The following is a 24,728-nucleotide window of genomic DNA, read 5'->3' on the forward strand; positions in this document are numbered from 1 at the left end:
GCCACTCTCCGGCTCCATCTCCCACCCAAACAAGATGAGTGGGTCTGACCGCGATCTTCGTTCCCAGAAAACTCCTGAGCAGGGGCTGGGGCGCCTCCTTGGGGGTGGGCTCTGCTTTCTGGGCACTTAGGAGAAACAGGAGTTCCATGTTGCCACGGGAACCCGTAAACATTGTCTGAGGCTTAAATAAAAGCCCAGAAAGCCATGTCCCAGAAAACCCGCGTTGTCACGTGTCCAGGGCCCGGCATGTTGGGGCGAATGCTGGACAACATGGAACCTCGTGGTGGCAGGAAGCAGAAGGCAGACACTCACCCTGGTTTTGGCGTCGATCTGACCTCCGCGGTCCAGCAGGAGCTTCACCATGTTTGTGTTTCCCCGTTTGGAGGCCACGTGCAGAGGGGTGATCCCGTTCTGCAGGGAGAGAGGCGGAGCATGCGGTGTGGGCCTGGGGAGCACGCGGGTGTGGGCGTGGGGAGCACGCGGTGTGGGCGCGGGGAGCACGCGGGTGTGGGCGCGGGGAGCACGCGGGTGTGGGCGTGGGAGCACGCGGGTGTGGGCGCAGGGAGTATGTGGGTGTGGACACGGGGAGTATGTGGGTGTGGGCGCGGGAGCACCTGTCACAGGGCATGGGGAGGCGGCCCGAGGAGAACCTGACCCAAAGCTGCTACTTCTCAACAGCTTCCATTTTTAAGGAACAAAAGCACCCAAACCACAAAACACCACAGTAAGAGAATGAAAATGGAATAAGGCTGCGTCACTAAGTCACCAGCCACACATCTGCACAGAAGGGGCCCCGGACTGTCAAGGGGGCACGTCTATGAAACAGAAACACGACGTCTGGTTCTACCTGGGACCGAGCCCGAGTCCAAGTCCGTCCTCTCTCCAGCCTACACCACCCACCGAGCCTGGGTCGGAGGGTTTCCTGTGCTCACGCGAGAGCCCGAGCAGCTGAAGGCGGTTCTCAACGCCTCCCGGATGATCCCTCAGAAAGCAACGCCCTTTCCGGGCAGGAGACGTCCGAGGACAAACCCCACAGACGGGACCTGTGTTATTTCACTGGCGAACACATGCCGTCACTGGGCAAGGATCGGACTTGGCTCTTGGTATGTCGTAATCCTGCAGATGTTCTGACCCTGCGTTTGGTTATTCTGTCACACGTGTGTCTGACATGCCGTTAAGTCGGCTCTGACGCCCGGGGACCTGGAATGGTGCCGCCCAGTGTCCATCCGCACCACCCTGCGCAGCCTGTGGCTCTTCCGTGAGCCCCTCCACCGCCTGCTTGGCCTCCTCTTCTGCTGCTGCCTCCGTTCCCGGCATCGCTCTTTTCCAAAGCCCCCGCCTCCTCACCAGGTGTCTGGAGCAGGACAGCGTCCGTGTGTCACCTGCCCCGGCCGTGCTCAGGCTGACCTGCCTTTCTCGTGCTCCGGGGCCTCCGCGCAGCCCTCCTCCAGCCCCCGGTTAAAACGAACCAGCTTCCCCATCAGCCTCTCCACTGTCTGACCTCCCACCCTGGTCTCGGCCTTGGTCGCCGTGGCCCGTCTGGGCTCCCGGTGACCTTTCCTGATTGTCCCCCGGCTGTCCTTCCGGCCTCGGCCTCCCTGACTCGCTGGCTGCTGCCTGCACTCGCCCTGAGGACTGAGCCGAGGTCAGCGAGAGCCTCGCGTCTCCATCGTCTGCGCTGAGGTTGTGCGCTTCTCCTGCCGTGGCTCCCTTCTTCCTGCTGGTCAGACGCGTCCTGCTTGGCCACTTTCCTCCTTCACTTTCAGAAGCCGTTTCGCATTGTGGCTCCTTCGGCCTCAGATGGTGTCGCCTGCAGAGCTTCAGTGACTCTCTCTTCCGCCAAAACCCGCTCCTCCCTCGAGTCTCTCCGTTTTCCGTGTGGCACGCGTGCTCTGTGCGCAGACTGAACAGAGTCTGAAGCCCTGCCGACAGGAAACCGTCCTGCGTCCGTGGCCTGTGCTGACCGTGGCCCGTGCTGACCGTGGCCCGTGCTGACCGTGGCCCTGCTCCCGGGGCAGCTGACGCGATAGGACGGTCAGCGCTGGGCGCCCTGCCTTCAGAGCGGCCGCCGCTTCCCATGGACACGCTCCTCGCAGCGCCCAGCATCCGGGAACGCTGGCCGCCAGGTCCGAGTGCCTCTCTCTTTTCCGAATCCCCTGGCACCGCCAGCTCCTCCCACTCCGTGTGAGCCTCCCTCCGCCCGCGTGGGGAATTGGGGTGATGGACCTGCAGTCGTGCACCCCTTGGGGTTCCTTTCCCGAAGACGGATGTGTACTGAACCTTGCTAACCCGCAGGCTCTTGGGTTTTCCCCATATTTGTTGACATATTCTTGTGAGGATTCTGACAGGTTGATTCTCTGTGGCTTAAATCGTTGTCTGTACCCCACCTGCCCCGGGGTTACTTCTCCCCAGTGCGTTCAGGGCAGCCCTCACTTGGCGTTCTAGAACTCCAGGCTCCTTCCCCGGAGGCTTCTCCTTGAAAGGCCTCCGTTCCGCTCTGCCTTCTGCACAGACTTCCGGCGACTGCCCCCACCTGCCTTCTCCTCCTGGTCAGTCTCCTCCGCCGCCTTTGGTCTGAGCTGCCCTCTGTCCCCTGAGCTTCCGGTGGGGCCTCCTGGGCTTCCTTGTTTGTGCTCCTCTACCTCCTCACACGGACACAGACCCAGGATACAGAAGCAGGAGCCGACTGGAGCCTCAGAGGGAAGGCGGGGGAGGGGAGTGTCTGCATCGCCCACAGTCACAGACATAGTGGGTGAAGGCCTGGGGTGGGGCGGGGCGGGCTAGAGGGGGCCCATGGGGGAGAAAGGGGACACGTGTAATACTCCCAACAACGAAGGTCTGTAAGAAGGAACAGTCCTCTCGATCTCTACGTGGTCGTCACTGAACTGCTCTGGGGACTCCGAGCCTGGTCTCGTCGCCTTGAACACCTGTCCCTCGCCGGCCTGCCTCTAACAATGGGCAGGGTTTCTTCTGTCCCCCATCTCGAGCTTTCCTTCCTCTTGACCCCCCGAATCTCTCCCCAGCATCCTCCCTACTGAGGTCGCTAGTTTCAGGCCATGGCTCTGCTTCTCCCTCAGGTGTTTACCCTGCACACCTGCTGTTTCTGTGCCTCGCGCCCACCAGGAAGGCTGCTCGCCTGGCGCGTGGCACCCGATTCCCACCTGCCCCTGGCTGTGCACAGAGGGAACAGGCCTCTCTCCCCTCTCCCCGCCCGCCCCCCCCCCCCCCCCCGCTCTAACCCCAGCCGCTCTGATCTGTGTCCGCCACTGGGGACCCCCGCGCACACCCGTCGTCTGGCTGTGGGAGCACGTGCCTGTGGTGACAGGTTCCTGGCTCTGCGGCTCCCGGGCCCGGGCCGACCCTCTGGCCACACTGGGTCCCGCTTTACTTCCTGCTGCAACCCGGCTCCCTGAATTCCCGGCGCGTCCCGTGCGGTGCCGTGTGGCGTGTCCTGGAACCCGTGGGAAGCGCTCTGCCTCCTCTCCCTTAGCTGCTGTCACTGCAGCGCAGACGGGTGGCGGTTAAGGCGACGGTTTTCCTAGGAGGCCGCTCGGGGTTGCCCACCTGACCTGGCGCCGTGGCTCCTGCCTGCGCGCTGTGTCCGCCCGTATGAGAGCAGCCCGCGTCTCTGAGCCTGCGTTCCCCGGGGGACACTCAGCTCCCGAGGGGAAACGCCCGTCCTGGTCCCTGCCGCTCGCTCCACCCAGCACGCAGAGCCCAGCCCGTCCATCCCTCGTCTGACAGCTCCCGTCCACCTCGGCTCACGCTTCGCGCTCCGACGGTGCGAGTGCGCCGTGGCGCTCCCCTCCGCGTGTGCGCGGGAGCCGCCGCCCCTTCCCTGTTACACTGAGTGTGACGGTCACGGGAGGGGATCCCAGTGACAGCATTCCCTGGAACCCACAGCTCGACGTGGCGTTTCCACACGTCCCAGGGAGACGCCACCTCAGCACAGTCTCCGTTTGTTAGACAATCCCTGCCACACCGTGTGCCCGGCGGGCCCGTGGAGACGGTGCAAACAGGCACTACACGCTCTACACCTCACACTGCAACAGGGCAGTTATCTACTGACGGGCAGCTGCTCCCCGGCCCACGCGAGAGCTCGGCGTCTGACCGCTCACCCTGACGCCAGCACTCGCGCTCCCTGACCTGCAGCGGCCTGTGCGGGTGGGGGCGCCGTCCTTATTTTTCACGGGTTGGGTTGGGAGGACTTTGAGATTTGAAGGAAGGAAGGAAAATCTCGTATCTCTGGACAGATATGGGGGTGAGAGAGAGGGACGGGCCCTCCCTGAGCCACCGTGGGCACAGATGGGGGTGAGAGGGATGGGCCCTCCCTGGGACCCTGAGCCACCGCGGGCACAGATGGGGGTGAGAGAGAGGGACGGGCCCTCCCTGGGACCCTGAGCCACCGCGGGCACAGATGGGGGTGAGAGAGAGGGACGGGCCCTCCCTGGGACCCTGAGCCACCACGGGCACAGATGGGGGTGAGAGAGAGGGATGGGCCCTCCCTGGGACCCTGAGCCACCGCGGGCACAGATGGGGGTGAGAGAGAGGGACGGGCCCTCCCTGGGACCCCAAAGCCAGTGCAGGGGACCGGCCCTGTCCTTACCCGGGCGGTGAAGTCCACGGCGGCTCCCCGGTTGAGCAGGAGGGTGGCCACGTTGACGTTGCCGTAGTGGGCGGCGATGTGCAGGGGCGTGAAGCCGCTCTGGGGAGCAGAGAGAAGCACAGTCGGTCAGGCCGTCCCCCCCGTGTGCCGTCGCAGGAGCATGAGGAGAACCACGTGGTTAAAAAAGAAAAAGAAAACAAAACAAAAAAACACCGAGGGTGGCTGTCTAGCTGGTGACCGCAGTTCAGCCCAGGCCACGGGCGCTGCCCCAGGCTCCTGTCAGCGCTTGGAGGGGATAACCACGTCTCTAAGGGGGCGGTGAGCCCCCACATCCTTGGTGTTATTTCTAATTACCGTCACAGTCCCCTGGGAGATTTGCCATCTGCACAAAACCAGGTTCTGGAGTCCCTTTAGCTTTAGAGAAAAACGATGACTCAACAGCATAAGGTGTTAGCCACGGGAATAACAGTTAGGAGCTTAAAATCTTTTCCCCAGAGAAGAACTCAAAACGAATGTTTCTTAAGAAACGGATGGACAGCAGGGGTTGGCGTGCGGACGCTGCGAGGACGTGGTCACTCTCGGGGCGACACGTCCTGGCCGCTCGCCCTAACGCGGGGCAGTCAGACCGCGTGGTTATAAGGGAAAAGTTTGAAATAAAAAACACACAAAAGTTAAGCAACACCCTTGCTGTCAACGTGAATATAAAATTAAAAGTTCAACTGAACCTAATTTCGAATGTTACTTAAACCAAACTTGATCAATAAGCTAAGATGTATATAAAATACAATAAGCAGGTTAAATCAGCTACACGGGCATTAGAGACCTGTTACTGTCAGAACGTTTTTTTTAAAATGTCTTAAGCTCTTAAATGGAAGGAAAGTACATTTTCATTTCTTTTCTGATGAAAAATTAGAAAGGTTTGCCATTTTCACAGAAGCAGCATAGCAGTTTCTGTTATTAAAGTCCGCAAAGCGCTATTTATCCTTGCTCTCGTTTCAGTAACTTCATTACTTAATAAAGGATTACAGAAGCAATCCAGGCTGTCCCGTAGCCTGGTCTCGGTCCCTGGGTGTGAGGTGGCCTAGCATTGTCTGTCTCAGGTGAAATGAACTTGGTGTGGAGAGCACTGTATTTAAGAAATGTCACCTGAATCCTGGCTGTCACTTTTCGGGCATTTGACTACAGACTTTGCCTTTTGAACCCAGATCAGGCCCTAGCCCAGGGGTGGGCAAACTTTTTGACTCGAGGGCCACAATGGGTTCTTAAACTGGACCGGAGGGCCGGAACAAAAGCATGGATGGAGTGTTTGTGTGAACTAATATAAATTCAAAGTAAACATCATTACATAAAAGGGTACAGTCTTTCTTTTTTTTTTGTTTTATTCATTTCAAACGGGCCGGATCTGGCCTGCGGGCTGTAGTTTGCCCACGGCTGCCCTAGACCCTCAGGGCAGGGATCCCTGTGCGCCGGCCACACAAACGCACATGATTCCTGACGCAGAGAAGCAGGACACCAAGAGCAGCAGTCGCTCTGCATCCACACCCCACAGCGGTCAGGACGTCGCTATTCTGTGGCTACTTGAGGCCAAACATTCATGTCAAAACAGAGGGAAGAATCAGTCTGCAACCTGGCTGAGATTTATAAAATGCCCAGCGCTTACTGCTGAAGGAATGATGGGCGTATGTTTTCCACGTTTACCTTCACAGATCCTGCCACCCGACAGCATCCCGAGTGCGTGTCTGTTATTCCAGTTACAATGGAATCACAGCAAAACAGAGCTATCGCTGCTGGATCTTTTCCAACTTCTTCAAACATTATTCTTCTCATTTGCAAAATTAAACGGGCGTACTGTCCGAGGTGGCCTCCCTGGCGCGGTGGCGCCTGCCTGCGGCCGGGGGGGGGGGGGGGGGGGGGCGGGGGGGGGGCTCCGCGCCCGCAGTCGCCCAGGAAAACGCCCCCCGAGACTCCGTGTCCTCACAGACCCTTTCTGCCTCAGTGCGAGCCTTCCCAAATGGCGCATCCAGCACACGCGTGGAGCAGGGCAGCTTCAGAAATGCATCTCAACCACCAAGTCACCTCAACAGTGAGAGGCGTTAAACCCGTAATTAAGACGGCGATCCGGGCAGCTCCCTCTGAGCCCCTCGCCAAGCAGGCGGGCCCGTGTGTTTTGGTTTTTGTGTTTTTCAATCTCTGCCCTGAGTTCCATGCACACAGATGGAACAGGAGGAAGGGTAGGATAACCCAAGTTTATTTACGTCTCCATAGGTCGTGTGGTTGATAAGCAAGGAGCTGGGTCTAGACCAGCCGTGGGCAAACTACGGCCCGTTTGAAATGAATAAAACTAAAAAACAAAAAAGACCGTACCCTTCTATGTAATGATGTTTACTTTGAATTTATATTAGTTCACACAAACACTCCATCCATGCTTTTGTCCCGGCCCTCCGGTCCAGTTTAAGAGCCCATTGTGGCCCTCGAGTCAGAAAGTTTGCCCACCCCTGCGCTAGACACACGACTCCCAGTAACACTGTGTGTGGAGGCTGGTCTCCAGCCCAGCGCTTGACAGAGGCCCGTCTGAGTGAAAATCTATATACGAGTCCCTGGACGGGGGAGGGGGGCAGGTTCCTGCTTCTAATGTACTTTCAACAGTGCTTGCGAGGGCCTCCGGGCAGTGGGCGGCCACAGGCATGGAGAGGCCACTAAACACGTGCACTCACACACGCACACACATATGCATACACACATGCATACGTGCACTCACACGCACACACGCACATGCATACACATATGCATACACACATGCATACATACACGCACTACACTGAGGCCTCTGACCTGACGCTGTGCTGAGGGCTGGGACCGCCTGTGCTCTGTGGAAATAGGCGGCCGCGTGACAAGCACTGAGACAGCGTTACAAGGCACGTGCTCTCTCAGGGCACGGTCAGTGTCATCACTGATGAAGGACACTGTGGGAAAAGCCCATCGGGAGGGCACCTGTGCTTAGAGACGGGACAAGGCGGGCAGCACACCTCCTCCCAGGTCACCGTCTAAGCTCCGGCCTGGGGACCCTCGTCCAGAGGGCACAGCTTGTCGGCAAAGCAGCCAAGCCCCAGAGGGACCTGCTTTAAGACGGGGTTTGGCTCCACGCTCCACGCTCACGGGCCATTCCACACGTTCCCTGGGTAAATATCGCTTCAGACATATGCGACATTCATTGTCTGGAATTACCCGCTCCCTTGATTATGGGAAACGTTTCCAAATCAATTTCCTAATAAGGGAAGTACCATCATTAGTGAAGTTAGTGAGCATTTATTCTAACTGGGCAAAAACTGAAAAATAAATAAAAACAAGGCGTATGTTGGCATAAGCTGGTACCGTACCTCAGTCGTCCTATTCACCATCATCTGAAGCGGTGGGTGTGGGGGAAAGAGGGGAGATGTTAGCGCACTGCGAATTAGGAGACAGTCCGCGCGGAGCCGGCCCGCTGGCCCAGCATGCGACACGCGCTCATCTTTCTGTTTCTATTCTTTTTTACTAGAAATGGAAAAATTAGGCAACTTTCTAAAAAGCTGAACCTCATCTTTTAAAAAACATTTTTTTTATTTACTTTTTTTGTTAATCCTCACCTGAGGGTATTTTTCCATTGATTTTGAGAGAGGAAGGGAGAAGGAGAGACAGAGAAAAACATCGATGTGAGAGAGACACATTGATTGGTTGCCTCCAGCACGCACCCCGACCAGGGCCGGGGAACTGAGGTGCGTGCCCTTGACCGGAATCGAACCTGGGACCCTTCAGTCCGAGGGCCGATGCTCTATCCACTGAGCCAAACCGGCCAGGGCTACAAAAGATTATCTTTAACTTTTCTGTTATGGTACCTGACAGTCCCCTTCCTTCCCAAACCCCCCGAAAGTCAGTGATCCCTTTAGACGAGCAGAGCGCCTGTTACACGGGGCCCACTGCTCTCCATCCGGAGCCCGCGGCCAGGAGCCCGCGGGGCCTGGCCTGGGACAGAGGCAGTGGGAGCCCGCGGGGCCTGGCCTGGGACAGAGGCAGTGGGAGCCCGCGGGGCCTGGCCTGGGACAGAGGCAGTGGGAGCCCGCGGGGCCTGGCCTGGGACAGAGGCAGTGGGAGCCCGCGGGGCCTGGCCTGGGACAGAGGCAGTGGGAGCCCGCGGGGCCTGGCCTGGGACAGAGGCAGTGGGAGCCCGCGGGGCCTGGCCTGGGACAGAGGCAGTGGGAGCCCGCGGCCAGGACCCGGGGCCTTACCTTGGACTGCACGTCCGCGTTGTGGTCGTTCTGCAGCAGCAGCGCCGCGGACTTGGTGTCGTCCTTGCGGGCGGCGATGTGCAGGGCGGGCAGCCGCACCTTGCCCTTGGTGTCGTTCTCCAGGAGCACGGCCACCGCCTGGTTGTGGCCCTGCTGCAGCGCCACCGCCAGCGGCGTGAAGCCGTCCTGCGGACGCGGACAGAGGTGGCCTGAGCTTCGGGAAGCGGGGGCGGGGGGCGGGGGAGCAGCAGCTAGGTGGACAGCAGAGCAACGAGCAGTGGGGCGAACGTGCCTCAGAGACTGGAGGTGAGAGCCAGGCCCTTGCCTCGTTGCCGTAGCGGGGAGCCCCCACTAGCACTGCGCTGTCAGTGTCTCCCTTTAGGGCCGCCAATATTTGCTTTACAGTCCGGCCGGCGTGGCTCAGTGGTTGAGCGTCGGCCTAGGAACCAGGAGGTCAGGGTTCGATTCCCCGTCAGGGCATGTGCCCGGGTTGCGGGCTCGATCCCCAGTGTGGGGCGTGCAGGAGGCAGCCGATCCATGTTTCTCTCTCACCACTGATGTCTCTCTTCCTCTCCCTCCCTCTCTGACATCAGTATACATTCAGGGGCTCCCGTGTTGGGGTCCTGAATGTCACAAATGTCCCACCGCCTTGCGGGTGACGCCTGCCGTCAGGACGCAAACCCGGCCCTGCCTCTGTCCGTCTCTGTGTTACCGTCTGTCATGTCTGAGCCCAGTGGGGCTGCCCCAGCTTTCCTTTGGTTCCGTTTGCATGAAGCACGTTTTCTATCCTAACGGAGCCCATCTCATGGCCCTGATACTCGGTGGCACACCCAAAGGTGTATTATTTTTTTGGCCAATCTGACCAACAAAAACAGGCATATTTTGGACTCAGTCACACTGATGGATAGTGTGTGCTGGCTGTTGTCGTTTTTAAAATTTGACGATCTCAGGGAAACAGGTCGGTCTGACATATTTTAAAAATTCTCAGCCTGCCGGTTGACAGTCGCTGTCGTGTCTGTGGAAATGGTTCTCATCCAGTGTGTCCTGTTCCGTGTGCACCAGCACAGGAAGCACGGAATGTGAAGCCAACCTGTTTCTTAACGGGGAGGAGTGACGCACGCAGCACTGAGAGAGGAAACACCCAGCCTGCGTGTGGAGTCACAGGGCACCCGGGGAGGCTGGGGAGGAGGGAAGAGCAGCCGGGGAAGCGTCACGTCACGGAGAACAAAGTGTCAGGCCCCCAATCAGGGCCCTGCTCGCCGAGCCGCGTGCGGGGTCCTCCCTCACGGCCACGGCTGCGGGTCCCGGCGGCCTCGCTGCCCGCACAGCGTGGACAGGAAGGCCTGTGGGCGGGCTCACCTCGGTGGCGGTGCTCTGGTTGGCGCCATTCTCCAGCAGGTACTTCACGACCTCGATGTGGTTCTCCTGGGCAGCCATGTACAGGGGCGTGAAGCCGTTCTGGGGACACAGGACAACACGCGGACGGTCATTCCTGACCGGGGAGCGGGCAGGAGCACAGCCAAGGGAGGAGGAGCCGCCCCTCTCGTGGGCGAGCAGACGTGTCCCTGCCATGGAGCTGCCAGGCGCAGGGCCAGCGCAGCCCACACCCAGGCCCTGAGGACCAGGAGCAAGGACATGGGGAAACGCGTCCTCGGTCCCTGTCTTCATGTTGGTCCAGGGAGGCCTGCCTCATCTCCACACTGGTTAAACCAGAGACAGTGAGCATCTGAGTATCTGCATGTTCCTAACACACAGAATTCTCACCCCGTGGCAAACACAGGGTGTCCCCCCAGAATGTAGACACGCTTCGCACAATTACAAAGGCAGCGTTTGCACCTCAACGGGGTTTTCATCTTAGGCTGAATTTCCTTTGTTTAAAGCTTAGTCTGGCTGGAAAGAAACATCAGTGGATCCATCAGCTGTTAAAGTGTGTAGACATGTTTCTGGGACACCCTGTATATGAAATAGTATTTATACACTAGCTTCTGTATTATTTATCAGTGCGTAGCTATTTAAACAGACCACCATGATCTTCAATGTACACAGTTATTGCTGAAGATGGGTCGGAGCCAATGCGCGAAAGCATCTTTTTTAAAGAATATGTTTTCATTGCCCCGGCCAGTTTTTCTCAGTGGATAGCGTCGGCCTGGGGACCGAAGAGTTCTGGGTTCGGTTCTGGTCAAGGGTACGCACCTCGGTTGCAGGCTCCTCTCCAGCGCAGGCTCTGGTCGGGGGCGTGTGCAGGAGGCAACCAATCGATGTGCTTCTCTCATCAATATTTCTCTCTGTCTTTCCCTCTCTGTTCTACTCTCCCTAAAAATCAATGGAAAAATATCCTCGGGAGAGGTTTAAAAATTATATATCCTATATAATAAAAGCATAATATGCTACGTGTCTGGTCCTCCAGTCGCCCATTCAACCAATCAAAGCATAATATGCTAATGATATGCTAAGGCCGCTCAACTGCTCACTATGACGTGCAGTGACCACCAGGGGGCAGACGCTCCAACCAGTAAGTTAGCTTGCTGTTGGGGTCCAGCCAATCGGGGCCGAGTGTGACGGGCCAGACACACCCTGGAGCCCTCCCATGGTCCCTCCCAGGCTGGCCAACCTCCTGCGTCCCTCCCAGGTCCTGATCGTGCACCGGTGGGTTCCTTTGGCCTGGCCTGCGTCCCTCTCGCAATCTGAGTTCCCTCAGGGGATGTCGGAGAGCTGGTTTCAGCCCCATCCTGCAGGCCAGGCCGAGGGACCCCACTGGTGCATGAATTCGTGCACCAGGCCTCTAGTATGTATATACAGTGGGGCCTTGACTTACGAGTTTAATTCGTTCCGAGACCGAGCTCGTTAAGGAGCTCGTTAACTCAAATTACTCTGTCAACTCAATGCAAAAAAACGGCCGAGAGACAGCTGGTATCCGAAAAAGCTCGTTAGTCGGGACACTCGTAAGTCAAGGCCCCACTGTATATATATCTTTAAATTGATTTCAGAGAGAGAGAAACATCAATGATGAGAAATAATTGAGCCCCAAACCTGGGCATGTGCCCTGACCAGGAATCAAACCGTGACCTCCTGGTTCGTAGGTCAATGCTCAGCCACTGAGCAACACCGGCCAGACACCAGAAATAATTTGGAAAAACATTTTTTCAGGGCTAAACATGTTTTAAAAATAATTCAAAGACCTCTTGCCAAGACAGAGGGCACAGAAAGCTGCAATTCATGGGCAACGTGTGAGCACCCAGCTAAGTCGTGCCGTCTGACTGCACAGATGGGGGGGCTCACTGCCCATTACCCGTCTTCGTCGCATTTGCCATGGGTGAGAAGGGTGAGTGAAGTGGGTCCTTGTGTGCATTTCCTTAGATGAGGCGACCTCAGTGGGAGAGTGTGAAACACAGTGCAAATCTCTGCAAGTTTCCACCTGCCGCTGGCCCCGTAGGACCAGTGACACCCCAGTTCCACAGGAAAGGGGCACTGCAGAGCCGGGCGGACCTCGCAGGAGAATTCCCTCCTCAGAGGCCTGCTTCTCGCAGGAAGGTCAGTGTCAGGTTCAGGTTTTCCCAAGCAGAACTGCTCAGCAGGCTGGGGGGCTGAGCGGGCTGGGGGGACTGCGGGCTGGGGGGACTGCGGGCTGAGGGGACTGCGGGCTGGGGGGGACTGCAGGCTGGGGGGACTGCGGGCTGGGGGCACTGTGGGCTGGGGGCACTGCGGGCTGGGGGGACTTCGGGCTGGGGGCACTGCGAGCTGGTGGGCTGCGGGCTGGGGGGACTGCGGGCTGGGGGGACTGGCGGGCTGGGGGGACTGTGGGCTTGGGTGGGACTGCGGGCTGGGGCACTGCGAGCTGGTGGGCTGCGGGCTGGGGGGACTGCGGGCTGGGGACACTGCGAGCTGGTGGGCCTGCGGGCTGGGGGGACTGCGGCTGGTGGGCTGCGGCTGGGGGGACTGTGGGCTGGGGGGACTGCGGGCTGGGGGGGACTGCGGGCTGGGGGGGACTGAGGGCTGGTGAGCTGCGGGGTGGTGGACTGGGCTGGGGGGACTGCGGGCTGGGGCGACTGCGGGCTGGGGCACTGCGAGCTGGTGGGCTGCGGGCTGGGGGGACTGCGGGCTGGGGGGACTGCGGGCTGGGGGGACTGCGGGCTGGTGGGCTGCGGGTTGGGGGACTGCGAGCTGGTGGGCTGCGGGCTGGGGGGACTGCGGGCTGGGGGGAATGCGGGCTGGGGGGCTGCGGGCTGGGGGGACTGCCGTCTGGTGGGCTCAGCAGTGGGCACTGCTGAAAAGGCCACTCTGCTCACCATCCCAGGGACCTGACCCTCCTCTGCACTCGCCTTCTGAGAGACAAGCTCCGAGCTCCCCCAATGACCTCCAGCCTACGGTCAGGATGATCCAGTTACCTCCCTAAATAGCTCCCAAGTGCACAGCTGCAAAGGAAGCGCAGGCCCAGCAGCACCAATTACAGTCACAGAGACAAAGCCGTGGGCGTGGGGTGCTTGGTGCACAGACACAGTGACACTCACTGGCGGTGCAGGCCTTTCTCTAAGGACAGTGCCGCCCCGGCTTCCCGAGGGCAGGACCTGGACGGTCTTCACCAGGTGATGATGCTGACTGATTAACCACCCTGTTCCCCCCAAAGGCTCCCTTTCCAGGATCATAGCTGCACCAGGAAATGACACTGAGGTGGCTGCCCACGGATTAGGTGGTGGCATTTCTCCGTCACCAGTGGACTGGGCTTCCTGTGATATCTTCAGAAAAGGAATTTTCTAAGATGCGCACGGGAGAACGAATGCTGCTTGTTTGCGTGGAATGATGTGTTTCCACAGCCCCACATCCTGAGGGATGTGCACGGGGCTCTGGCTGAGCTGAGAGCAGGGCCATTCCCTGGTGTGGCGTCCACGTGGCCAGGAGCCACGTTGGCGGGTGCAGGGGAGCACGCCCTGCTCGCTGAGCAGGGGGTCTCAAGGGGGCAAGAGGGCCAAGAGCACAAGAGGGGGGGCGTGGAGGCCCCTTTGTTCAGGTGTGAAGCATCTCAGGGTTCCAGGCCTCTTCTGGCCACTGGCTTGCTCCCGGGTGTAACTGACAGGTGAGCATCTTCCCACGTCACCTGCCGTCACGGGGCTGTGTGTGTGGTCCAGGCTCCTCCCCCAGGATCGGCGGGGACTGACGTGGAGAGGCTGAGCTTCGGTTCCTGGCAAAGCCGTCTAGGTGGCCCATATTCTAGGCTCCCCTTCGCTCCCTTCCGGCTCAACAGGAACCAGGGTGTGACGGTACCAAAATGATGCATGTCCTAAGCCCCGAGGAGGTGAGACTTCATGAGTGCTTGCAGGTCGTTGTTTCATTCACACTCCACCCCCCGGCCGCCGAGCAGACCGGCGCTCCTCAGACGCCGGCTGGGGCAGCAGCTGGAGGGCAAGGTCCCGCCTTCTCTTGGACACAGAATCCTTCCAGCTTCTGCTGAAGTGGGCGCGGGGCTGAGGGTGCGGCCACAGGAGAGAGGGACCCCTCTCTGTTGCTGTTGGGCCTCAGCAGGTGGAATAGAGGTGGGTCTCTAGACGCCTCGAGGATGAGGCGGCCACGTAGTCTCACACCACGGAGCGTGGCGCTGTGGCTGGACCCGCGTGGAACGGATTCTGAGCCTTGGGCCCTGCCCGCCACGCGAGTCTGCCCTGCGCTCCAGCAGCGAGCTGGACGGTACTGTCACGGCTGGTGTGGTGCCATCGGCAACACCAGGGACACTGTTCCCCCTGCGTCTGCCATCACCCCCGCCGGCAGTCCTGGGGACCGATTTTCCATGTTTCACGTTACCCGGCGACCCCATCCCGCAGCCTGAACCCGTCTTCCTAAGACACCGGTGCTGCCAGCCGTGTGAACGCCACGTCCGCCGGGACCGTGGACGGCGTGGTGGTGGCCGCGGAGGCGGGCTCCTGTGCTGACAAAGGACGAGGTCTGAGCAGGCCTCACAGCAAGGGCATCGCGCCTCGTCTGTGCTGGAGGCGCTGTCCCCGCGCCTGGCAGAACCCTGCGTCTGGCTTGGCAGGTCAGTGCTCACTGAGTCACCAGGACAGAGCCAGGCTGTTCAGCCGCCAGCACCCTGACGTGTGAAATGAGATCTCGTGCGTGGCCATCAGACACTGCACCACGCGAGGAGGCTTGTCTGCCGAGGTTGCGGGCCCGGCTCCCAGTGTGGTCTCCTTCCGTCCCCACAGCCACCCTACAGTCGACGGGCCATGGCGACTCCTGTTGTCCTGACAGGACATCCGGGCGCAGATGTGAGGGGAGAACAGGGAGGACAGCCAGACGAGGAGGCCAGCGCTGCATGGCACCGGGCATCTGAGGGTCTGACAAACGGACGATCTGACTCCTGGGCACGGACAGCAGCCTGGAAGTTCAGGCGGGGGAGAGTGGAGGCTGGGGAGGCTGTGAACAGGCGGGACTCCCAGCAGGGAGATGGGGGAGGCCTGGGTCTGCGGTCCAGCAGCCAGTGCCGCTGCCCACGCTGTGCTGGGTGTGGGGACGGCCGTGTTCTCACCAGAAGGAAAGGACGCAAGTGACCGGGAGGGGGGGCAGGGGCGGGTAGCTAACCTGATGGGGGATCCGTGCAGGATGCAACTTGTACCAGAGCGTCTGCTACGTTAAATATCATATACTTTTTTTGTCAGTTAGTCCTCAATAACGCTGGAAAAATAAACTTGAAAAATTATATGTGAGTTACGAGAAAGAGAGAACAGTGGAGTCGTCACCCCTCAGCTGCCCCTGCCCCGTCCTGGTGCCTGTGCAAACGTCAGCACGAACCCTGACGCCCAGGCACCCCGGGGAGGAGGGGGCCCCCAGTAGTTCCCTCTCTCAGGGTGGACTTAGTGTCCTGTGCCCACATTCTGTTTGTTGGTGACCTTTGCCTGGAGGAGCCCCATGGGAGGTCTTCCCGGGGTGTCCCCTGCCGTGGGGCGTGAGGTCGGAGGCAGCTCCGGGGCTGCTGCCCCTGCCCCCTGCCCAGCGACCCGGCCTCTGGTGCGGCTCAGACAGAGGAAAGCGAGGGCCTCCACAGAGGCCGTGAGCGTCTACACTCCTCCCCACAGGCCGCCTTATGCAGACTTGGCGCCTCCACCTCAGTCATTCTAGACGTGAATGGCGTGTGAAGGGAGTAAAGGGTGTTGGGGGGACACAGCCAGCCTGGCTCAGTGATTGAGCACCGACCTATGAACCAGGTCACGGTTCGACCCCCGTGTGGGGCGTGCAGGAGGCAGCTGATCAATGATACTCTCTCATCATTGATGTTTCTATCCCCCTCTCCTTTCCTCTCTGAAATAAATTAAAAATATTATTTTTAAAACGGGACAAAGCAGGATCCAGCTTTGAGGATGTTCAGCCTTAATTCCTTCCAGTTTCAGGACAAAAGGACAAGCAGTGCCCAGCCTGTCCCACCACCTGCCCCAGATGTGCCCCCAGACCACATGTGGGCGTGGTCATCACTCAGGATGGGAAGCGGCTGTTACTGCAAATGAAGAGAGTGCCCCGCGTTCCAGACACGTCTGTGTGTTTACGGACCAGCGATCTTGCTATTGGAATTCCGGGACAGAGAAAGAATCCCACTCTGCCAGACTTCAAATGCACGGATTCTCCTCCTTTCTTCAAGCCGACGGGAGACGCAGGCCTGGAGAGAGCTCCCGTTTCCTGCGCTCACCCGCAGGCTGACCTCCCGTCCGAGGACAGCAGGAGCGCCGACCCGCGCTCGTCCCTGGTCAAAGGCAGGCGCGTGCCTCCATGGACGCTTCAGAGACTCCAATTTTCCCAACTGAACAAGCCCAACCCTGACTGAGGGAAATTCCACATGTACCCACTCAGAGGGGGGAAGCCTGAAGCAAAACCTTTCTGAGGAATCCGACCCTGAGTCCCATTTTACACTCTGTGTGCGCGTGTAACGTCCATCTACGATATCGCCTTGTTTGACATGTGTGCCTGTATGTGTGTGCGTGTGTGCCTGTGTGCATGTCTGTGTGCCTGTATGTGTGTGCCTGTGTGCCTGTGTGTGCCTGTATGTGTGTGCACGTGTATATGTGTGTGCATGTGTGCCTGTATGTGTGTGTGCCTGTATGTGTGTGTGTGCCTGTGTGTGTGCATGTGTGTGCCTGTGTGTGCATGTGTATGTGTGTGTGCATGTATGTGTGTGTGCCTGTGTGTGTGTGCATGTGTGCCTGTATGTGTGCGTGCCTATGTGCATGTGTGTGTGCCTGTATGTGTGCGCGTGTGTGCCTGTGTACATGCCTGTATATGTGCGCGTGCGCGTGTGTGTATGTGTGTGTATGTGTGCGTGTGTCAGGACAAAACGTTCCGTTGTGAGTTTTGTGTCGAGAGCCAAGGCTGGCGCTGTGGTCAGATGGGAGCGATCGTGGGGCAGGCCCAGGGCCAGCTGCGTACACTCCCTGCTTCATGGCCCTGCTCACACTCTGCATGGCTGGGAGAGGCCAGCAAAGTGCAGACCCAGGAAGCCCTGCTGCCCAGGTGCTGACCACTGCACACGGGGTCCCTGCCCCCGACACCTGGGAGTGAAATCCATGCCGTGTAACCTTGCAATGGGCTGAATGGCCATGGTCTGAAAGTTAATAAAATCAGCCTCCTCATGTTTGTTTTAGAAACTAGAGGCCCGGTGCGTGAATTCATGCACGGGTGGGGTCCCTCAGCCTGGCTGGCGATCGGGCTGAGAGGGCTGGTCGGCCGGGGGAAGGGACCGCGGGAGGTTGGCTGTGGGAGCGCACTGACGACCAGGGGGCAGCTCCTGCGTTGAGTGTCTGCCCCCTGGTGGTCAGTGAGCATCTTAGCGACTGGTCAGCTGGTTGTTCGGTCACTTAGGCTTTTATTCTATAGGTAGGAAAGGATTTTGGAATACAATGTCCAGGACTGAAATATCAAAGCTGGTGAGCATTAGAAAGGGGCGAGGATTCCAGAAAAAGATGTGGGTTTTCGACACAGCAACTACCGCCAGGCTGTGCCAGTGACTCGGGCATCCAGGAAAACATCCCACATTTTAATTATTTATTTCTCTCACTGCTTTACCACCGTACAGACTCAGTCTGAAGCCATTTGTCGGGATTCCCTAGAGCAGTGATGGCGAACCTTTTGAGCTCGGCGTGTCAGCATTTTGAAAGACCCTAACTTAACTCTGGTGCTGAGTCACATAGAGAAATTTTTTGATATTTGCAACCATAGTAAAACAAAGACTTATATTTTTGATATTTATTTTATATATTTAAATGCCATTTAACAAAGAAAAATCAACCAAAAAAGTGAGTTCGCGTGTCACCTCTGACACGCGTGTCATAGGTTCGCCATCACTGCCCTACAGCATCGTCTTAAATTGAGCGCATTGGACACAGGAGAAGGAAAGATCCTTCTCGTCTCCTAACGTCCATCTACGGTATCGCCTTGTTCAACAGGCGTCTGGGGAGAAGTCAGCAGCCCTTCGTGTGGCTGTTACAGCACTAACGCCCGGGAGCGGCCGCCCGGAGCCCAGGGCCGTGGCACCGCCAGGCGTCCGTCCCCTGCGCGTGAGCACACACTGCCAGGCCTGCCGCCTCGAGTCCCTGTCGGGCGAGCCTTACGCCCAGGTCTCCCTCGCAGCCTCCTGGGCAGCCTCTCAAGCTGCGGCCCCTGGGCCAGTGTTGGCACCGCCTGGCGCTGAGGAAGGAGCCCCCAGGCCCGCCCAGCGCGGAGCCAGGAAAAGGCGGGCCCAGTGAGGAGGGCGCCGCCCACAGGGGTCACGCTGGCTGCCTGGGCTGGAAACCTGGGCTGGGAGGCAAGAGGCTCGCGTTGCCAGAGGAACGCTGGGGCCCTTCCCGGAGCAGGTGTCCCAATCCAGGCCTCACGCCCCGGCGCCGCCGCCTGCAGAGTCCACGGGCCCCTGCACACGGCGCCATTTCACACGCTTTCCGTCGGATAAGGGTTTGCAGCGTGCCATGCTCTCCATAACGTGAAAACACTGGCGTGTACTGAACTAAAGGACGGGCTGTCGGGGGAACGGGGTTATTTAAAATAGTTTGCTGTCACAAAGGCAAGAACAGATACTGTCCGGTCGTCGTAATTTCAGCAGGTTCCTCCCTATAATCAACGCCGAAGGAAATGGGGCCGATCCCAACGTCTGCCCGTTGGTATTTACGGTCCAGAACTGTTGCCTGTAGCGACCACAGCCACCCCCACACGGCCACAAACCAACAGCACAGCACCAGAGCGCCCTGTGCAGGGGCCTTCACAGCCCACGGGACGGATGGCGAGGGACCGGCTGGCTGTGCCAACAGCCCGTGGCGTGGCCGGTGACCGGGGGCTACACCCTTCAAGGACAGAGAGCGGGAGGGAGGCGGTGATCACGCTGCGTCCCTCGAGCTCCACATAAACACGCCGGAGTCTCCAGGAGGAGAGCGGTGGGCAAAGCAGCGTGTCCGCCCCTTCCCCCCGGAACACGTACGCAGGAGCCCGGCTTATCGTGCGACAGGCCGTGATTATTCTTTCCAAATTGTCCTCACTTCCTCTTGAGAACACGCGCTTCCTGTCCAAGGCGAGGGTCCCTGCGGGAGTCACCAGGCTGGGCTCCCGCGTGCCCGTCTCCCTGGGGGTTTCCCGGGGCCACGCTTGCGGTGTTTGTAATCGAAGGAGAGAAAACACTTTTCTAGAGCAACACAGACCTCGCGTGAAAAACCGCATGTCACAGACGCCACTGTCATTGGGGGAGGGCACGTTATCCTCTTTGTAATGCACGCAGAGGCAAGGAAGACGGGCTGTGCACTGGTCAGATTTATGTTAACAGGGGGCTCCTGCTACATCCACCAAGGGGAGACAGAGAAATGTCACCGCTGGGAGAAGAAAGCATCCGGCCAAACAATGAGGTCCCACCTCACACCTGTCAGAACGGCTACCATCAACAAACACATCAGCTAATGACAAGCGCTGGGGAGGACGCGGAGAAAAGGGAGCCCTCACGCACGGCTGCGGGGATGCAGACTGGGGCAGCCACCGTGGAGAACAGGACGGAGTTTCCTCAAAAAGTTAAAAATGGAACTGCCATTTGACCCAGTGATCCCACTTCCAGGGAATGTATCCCAAGAAACCAGAAACACCAATCAGAAAGGACGTATGCACCTGTGTTCATAGCAGCACAATTACAATAGCTAAGGTTTGGAAGTAGCCCAAGTGTCTATTAGTAGGTAATTTAAATAATTTATTTGGCCAAAACAAATAACTGAAGTATTTACAGTAAGTTTTTCTGCCCAGCAGCTGGCTGAAGGCATTCAGCCAATCCCAGGGGCTGTTCGAGCCCTTTGCGGCGGAGGGGAGGCGGGTCCGTACCTGGGACTGGGCGTTGATGTTGGCGCCTTCCTTGACCAGCACCTTGACGACCTCCGCCTGTCCCGCCAGCGAGGCGATGTGAAGAGCCGTGTTCCCCTTCTGTTTCGAAGAAACAGACAGAAAACGTTACCGCGCCCGCCAGTGGTAGAAAGGGGAGTGCGATGGCCTGCTCCGTGCTGCCGCCGTCCCTGGTGGTCAGACCTGCACCCCTCACCACGCGGCCGACCTCGGGGGGGGGGGGATGGGGGGTCGTCTCCCTTCTGTCCTCAGCCCCGGGGGGGCGGGCAGGGGGGAGCAGTGGGCAGACGGGTGCTGACTGGTCCGCACAGGGTTCCGTGAGGCTCGGCCGCCTCCTCGCTGAGTGAGGACCTTCCCGGGAGAGCTGGTCCTGGACCTAAAACGCTACGGCTGCATCGAGGGTCAAAGGGAGCCTTTATTTTAAAACGTCAATAAAGGACGGGAAGGAGGAAACTGATGATAAACATAAGCAGCCAAGGAGGGGTTGGTTTAAGGATACATCACATCGACATGGCAGCTCAGGAGAGGGGACCTTCAACATGACAGGCTCTAAATGTCGGTTTAACATGTGTTTGACGTGGTCAAGAGGAAGGTTAATAAAAATGCCAATTTTCTCTTTGTGTCCAAAGTAAGAAAGTGCTGGCCTGAACTCTAAAGTGGAACTACATCTTGACTCCTTTGGATTCGCCAGGGAGTCTTTTGTCTTTAAAATTCCCCTGGAATTCCATACACCAGGCTGTGAGCTGGGCCCCTCTGCATTTTGGCACAAACGCATGAGGCGCTGACAGTCCAAACTAACTCCCCAGATGGAGGCCTGAGTGCCTAGCCCTGACCTTGGCCCTCCCACGGCCCTATCCCCACACCGCTCCCCGTCTCAGACCCTAACTCTCCACGTCTCCTCCCCCTCCCCTCCCCTAACCCGTTCTCTCCCTGATTCCTACCTGACCCTCCTCCTAGCCCTACCCCTGCCCTAACCCGACCCCCAGCCTCTCTCTGCATCTCCCACAACACCGCGCTCACACTCCAGCCGAGCAGCAGGCTTGAATCTCACTGGCTACTGTTTTCTGCCAAATTGAAGTTCCACCTTCTAAGGACAAAGACGGGTCACCACTGGTGACATTTTAAAAATAACTGTTGTTTCTGAAATGCTCCCCGGAGGCCAGGCTCACATAGGTCCCCGCAGAGGCAGCGTCACAAGGAGGCACATCCCTAGTCCCAGCCTCTGCGCACGTCCGTCCTTACACGCGCATCCACTCTCCTTACACACCCGGGCAAGACCTCATGTTACCGTGACAACTCAGCCCAGGACCCCCAAGCTCCTTCCCATTAGCCATAAAGGATTCTGCATCCTCTCTCACCAGTTAGATGGACACATCAAAACACAACAATGTCATGAAAACTGTTCTTTCCACTGAGATGCGACCACATCAATTTACACAGTAAATGAGTTAACCTCAGGGAAGCAGGTGCTCCTGTTTCTACAGACAATTATGTCATCTCGTCTCTGCGGCAAAGGAGAAAGCGGAACTAGTGGGAACCGGGCCCGCAGGAAGGATTCAGCGTCAGGCCTGCCACTTCCCCAAAGGCCGTCGCCCACACTCGGCCGCGCCGCCCGGGAAGGGGTTCGAATGGCAGCGCGGCCTTTAAGAACCCGGGGGTCCCAGCGGCCCTGGGGTGTGCGCCAGGGGAAGGGCCGGTGTCCGCCGCTCCCCGCGCAGGGCGCCTACCTTGGTGGCGGAGTCCACGGCCGACCCTCTGCCCAGCAGCTCCTGCACCAGCCCCACGTGGCCCTCCTTGGCCGCCAGGTGGAGGGCGTTGAGTCCATTCTGCAAGAGAAGAGATGGCCTCAGGGAGGGGGGCAGGGGGAGGGTTGGGCGGCGTGATCCCCGGCCCCGGGTTGGGTGGCTCTCTCTGAGCATCAGCTCGAAGCCGCTAAGTTCAGAGACCGGGTTCCGGTGGTTGGATCCAGAGGCAGAGAGGTAAGCGCATAGTCGTTAGAAAGGGGGATTCGGCAACAGCACAAAAACAACCTTTTCTTTTTTAAAAACAAAACAAAACTAAGACATCCAAATCCTTTCACACTGAGAGAGAGAGAGCAAGAGAGAAAGCAGCTCCGTGTCACTCAGGGCCAACCGGACACGAAGCGCCAGCCCTGGGCAGCTTCACATAAACCTGGGGGAGAAATGTCCTTTTCATAAAACTCGACAAAGAAGCTAAAGGACCGTTTCGACGCTCACAGCCTTGCAAAGCCCATCCTGTACTTACAGGACCCTGAGCCTGTCCTCTGTCGCTGACTTGCCCGTCATTCCTTTTCAACTTAAATGCATGTTACAGTTTCTGACTGCACTGTAACGTCTGGCTCCCCTCTGCCCAGATTCCTAAAGACTCCGTGTCTCGCCACAGCACGGGGGACGCACGGACGACACCAACGAGTCAGAGGAGTCAGACGTCTGCCCGCGGTCTTCATGTGTGCCGAGAGCCAGGCACGGGGACAAGTTGCTTTGGGGCAATTCCCTGGTTGCGGTTGTTGCACGGCTCACACGGAATGGTTTTCTGCCGGAAGCCAATTCCAGCATGACAGCAGGGCTGCATTGGGAATGGCTGGTGGCATTTCCCCAAACCTGAATAGGTACATTAAATTGATTGTTGGCTGCCAGACAGCTCAGGGCACCTTAATCTACATGTTATTGCCTCCTACTGGCCAAACACCTGAACAGCCGTAGGCTAATTCCCCCATTCTGACAATGCCTCTGTATACGAAACCCTGACCCTTTGAGGTGTGTATCTCTGCCTCGCCTCAGGACAATTTGTGTTAATAAAAAGCATGGGGTCCTGACATGAGGAGATCTAAGTTTCCTTTAAACTAGGCTCCTCTGACCCCCAAATACCTTTCAAAATTGTATTTCGTCTCTGGACTCCTATTTAATCTACGCACAGCCTTTCTCTGGATTCCAGAACCCTTCTAAATGCCAGAACAAACACCCGGCAGTTTTCTCCTGGCTTTTATATTTGGCTCAAAAACAAAGTGATTTGTTTGTCTTCTTGGCCTAACACGGTGCTCTGACTCGGAGGAGCTGATAGGGTTGCACTGACGCTTACGCGGGCCGTAAACGGGAGCCCAGCCCTGGCATTGGCCCCTGGAGGTTAACATAACAGAACAGTACGAACCCGAGTCCTTTGAAACAACGGGCAAATACTCATTGAGCTCTTAGATGAGCAAGGACCGCCTGGTCCTTAAACTCCCGGCAGGCCCCTGGCCCCTGCGGACACTTGTCTGCGGTTGCTTTAGGCCTCCGGCTGCTCTGCTCCGTAAACCCTACGTGCCGAGCAGGGTCCGCCAGTCTGTCTTGCGCATTTGAGAAAAGCGCAATTACCTCACAGAACTGCCTTCATTGTGCTGATGTAACTATCGGGAGGAGGCGGGTGAAATACAGGCGTTTCTGGGAAATACCAGGAGATGCAGAGCAAATCCACACCGAACGGTAACAGGAGAGTGAAGCGCGGCCCCTGACCCCACCCTCCCTCCCTCTGGGCCACCGACCAGCAGGCCGAGGTCTCTCGGGCCACGCCCACAGGTAGACGCAGGTCGTTCTGAAACTTGTCGGCAGAGTCACTGCGCCATCAGCATCTGTGACATTGGTGAGGACTCAGCTACACGATGGAGGGAAAAAGCCAACGCAAACCACAAACGACCTGTGGGCACCGCCTGAGTCCAGGTCCCGCCCCGACACCAACCAGCCGCCCGCACCCGCACCCACCCGCCTCCCCGTGGTGGCCGCTCGGAGCTCGGAGCTCGCGCTGCAACGGGAGCCAGGGTTTACTCCGCTTTCTGCGGACCGGGAACCGCAAGGCACCACGTGTCACGGCCACCCGGCACCACTGAACTGTGTCTTGGGGTCTCTGGCTGGTTCCCCTGGGCTTCCGATTTAACAAAGTGAACCAAGCCACGGTGGCCACGAGGACACGTGTCTTATTAGTGAGTCTCCTCACGTGGCCACGGCTTTCTTCATTCCCAAACGACTGTTTGTAATGAGGTACTTGCTAAGCCTCTGACACATCTTCCCCGCGAGGCTGGGCAGGTGGTGGCGCGATGGTCATTTCATCAGGAAACGGTGGCACAGGACCGCCTCGCAGTGCCACCGCGTGCGTCCGCCCGGGGCCTGCGCACCCCGCACCGCGGAGGCCACCGTCCCTCCCTGTCCAGTCCCAGCAAATGCTTCCATCCTGGAACCCCCCGGCCACAGAGCGGCCTTGACTGACGGTGAGTTAGCCTGGGCAGGAGAGCGAAGCTCTTCCAAACCCGAACAAGGCCAGAGGGACGGGAGCGAGTGGTGACCAACGGCTGGGACCTGTGTTCACACTGTTGGTCGTGACGCAGAAGCAGGTCACCCACGCCAGGCAGAGGCGCATGCCCGTCCGCACGTCTCTACCCAGGACACCGAGCACCGAGCAGAGGAAAAGGGCGCGCCCGGGGGCAGGTGCTTCTGGCTTATTTTCTGTTGGACTTTCACACACACGCA

General features: G+C 58.5%; 1 protein-coding gene across 31 annotated transcripts in view; it reads right to left on the reverse strand.

The window, feature by feature from the left end:
* Positions 1-24,728, reverse strand: part of ANK2 (ankyrin 2) — a 337,929-nt gene that overhangs the window by 103,823 nt on the left and 209,378 nt on the right. For 26 of the 31 annotated variants that reach the window (XM_036303240.1, XM_036303241.1, XM_036303242.1 and 23 more), the window contains 7 exons: positions 21,936-22,034; positions 20,191-20,289; positions 10,228-10,326; positions 8,869-9,054; positions 7,984-8,007; positions 4,607-4,705; positions 313-411 (listed from right to left, as the gene is read on the reverse strand). In XM_036303240.1, the coding sequence (XP_036159133.1) occupies positions 313-411; positions 4,607-4,705; positions 7,984-8,007; positions 8,869-9,054; positions 10,228-10,326; positions 20,191-20,289; positions 21,936-22,034 (705 nt within the window). The remainder of the gene's footprint in view (positions 1-312; positions 412-4,606; positions 4,706-7,983; positions 8,008-8,868; positions 9,055-10,227; positions 10,327-20,190; positions 20,290-21,935; positions 22,035-24,728) is intronic. The other 5 variants (XM_036303238.1, XM_036303265.1, XM_036303262.1 and 2 more) reach the window with 1 other exon arrangement.

Source organism: Myotis myotis, unplaced genomic scaffold (genome assembly GCF_014108235.1).
Source record: "Myotis myotis isolate mMyoMyo1 unplaced genomic scaffold, mMyoMyo1.p scaffold_m19_p_36, whole genome shotgun sequence".
NCBI classification, from domain to species: Eukaryota; Metazoa; Chordata; class Mammalia; order Chiroptera; family Vespertilionidae; genus Myotis; species Myotis myotis.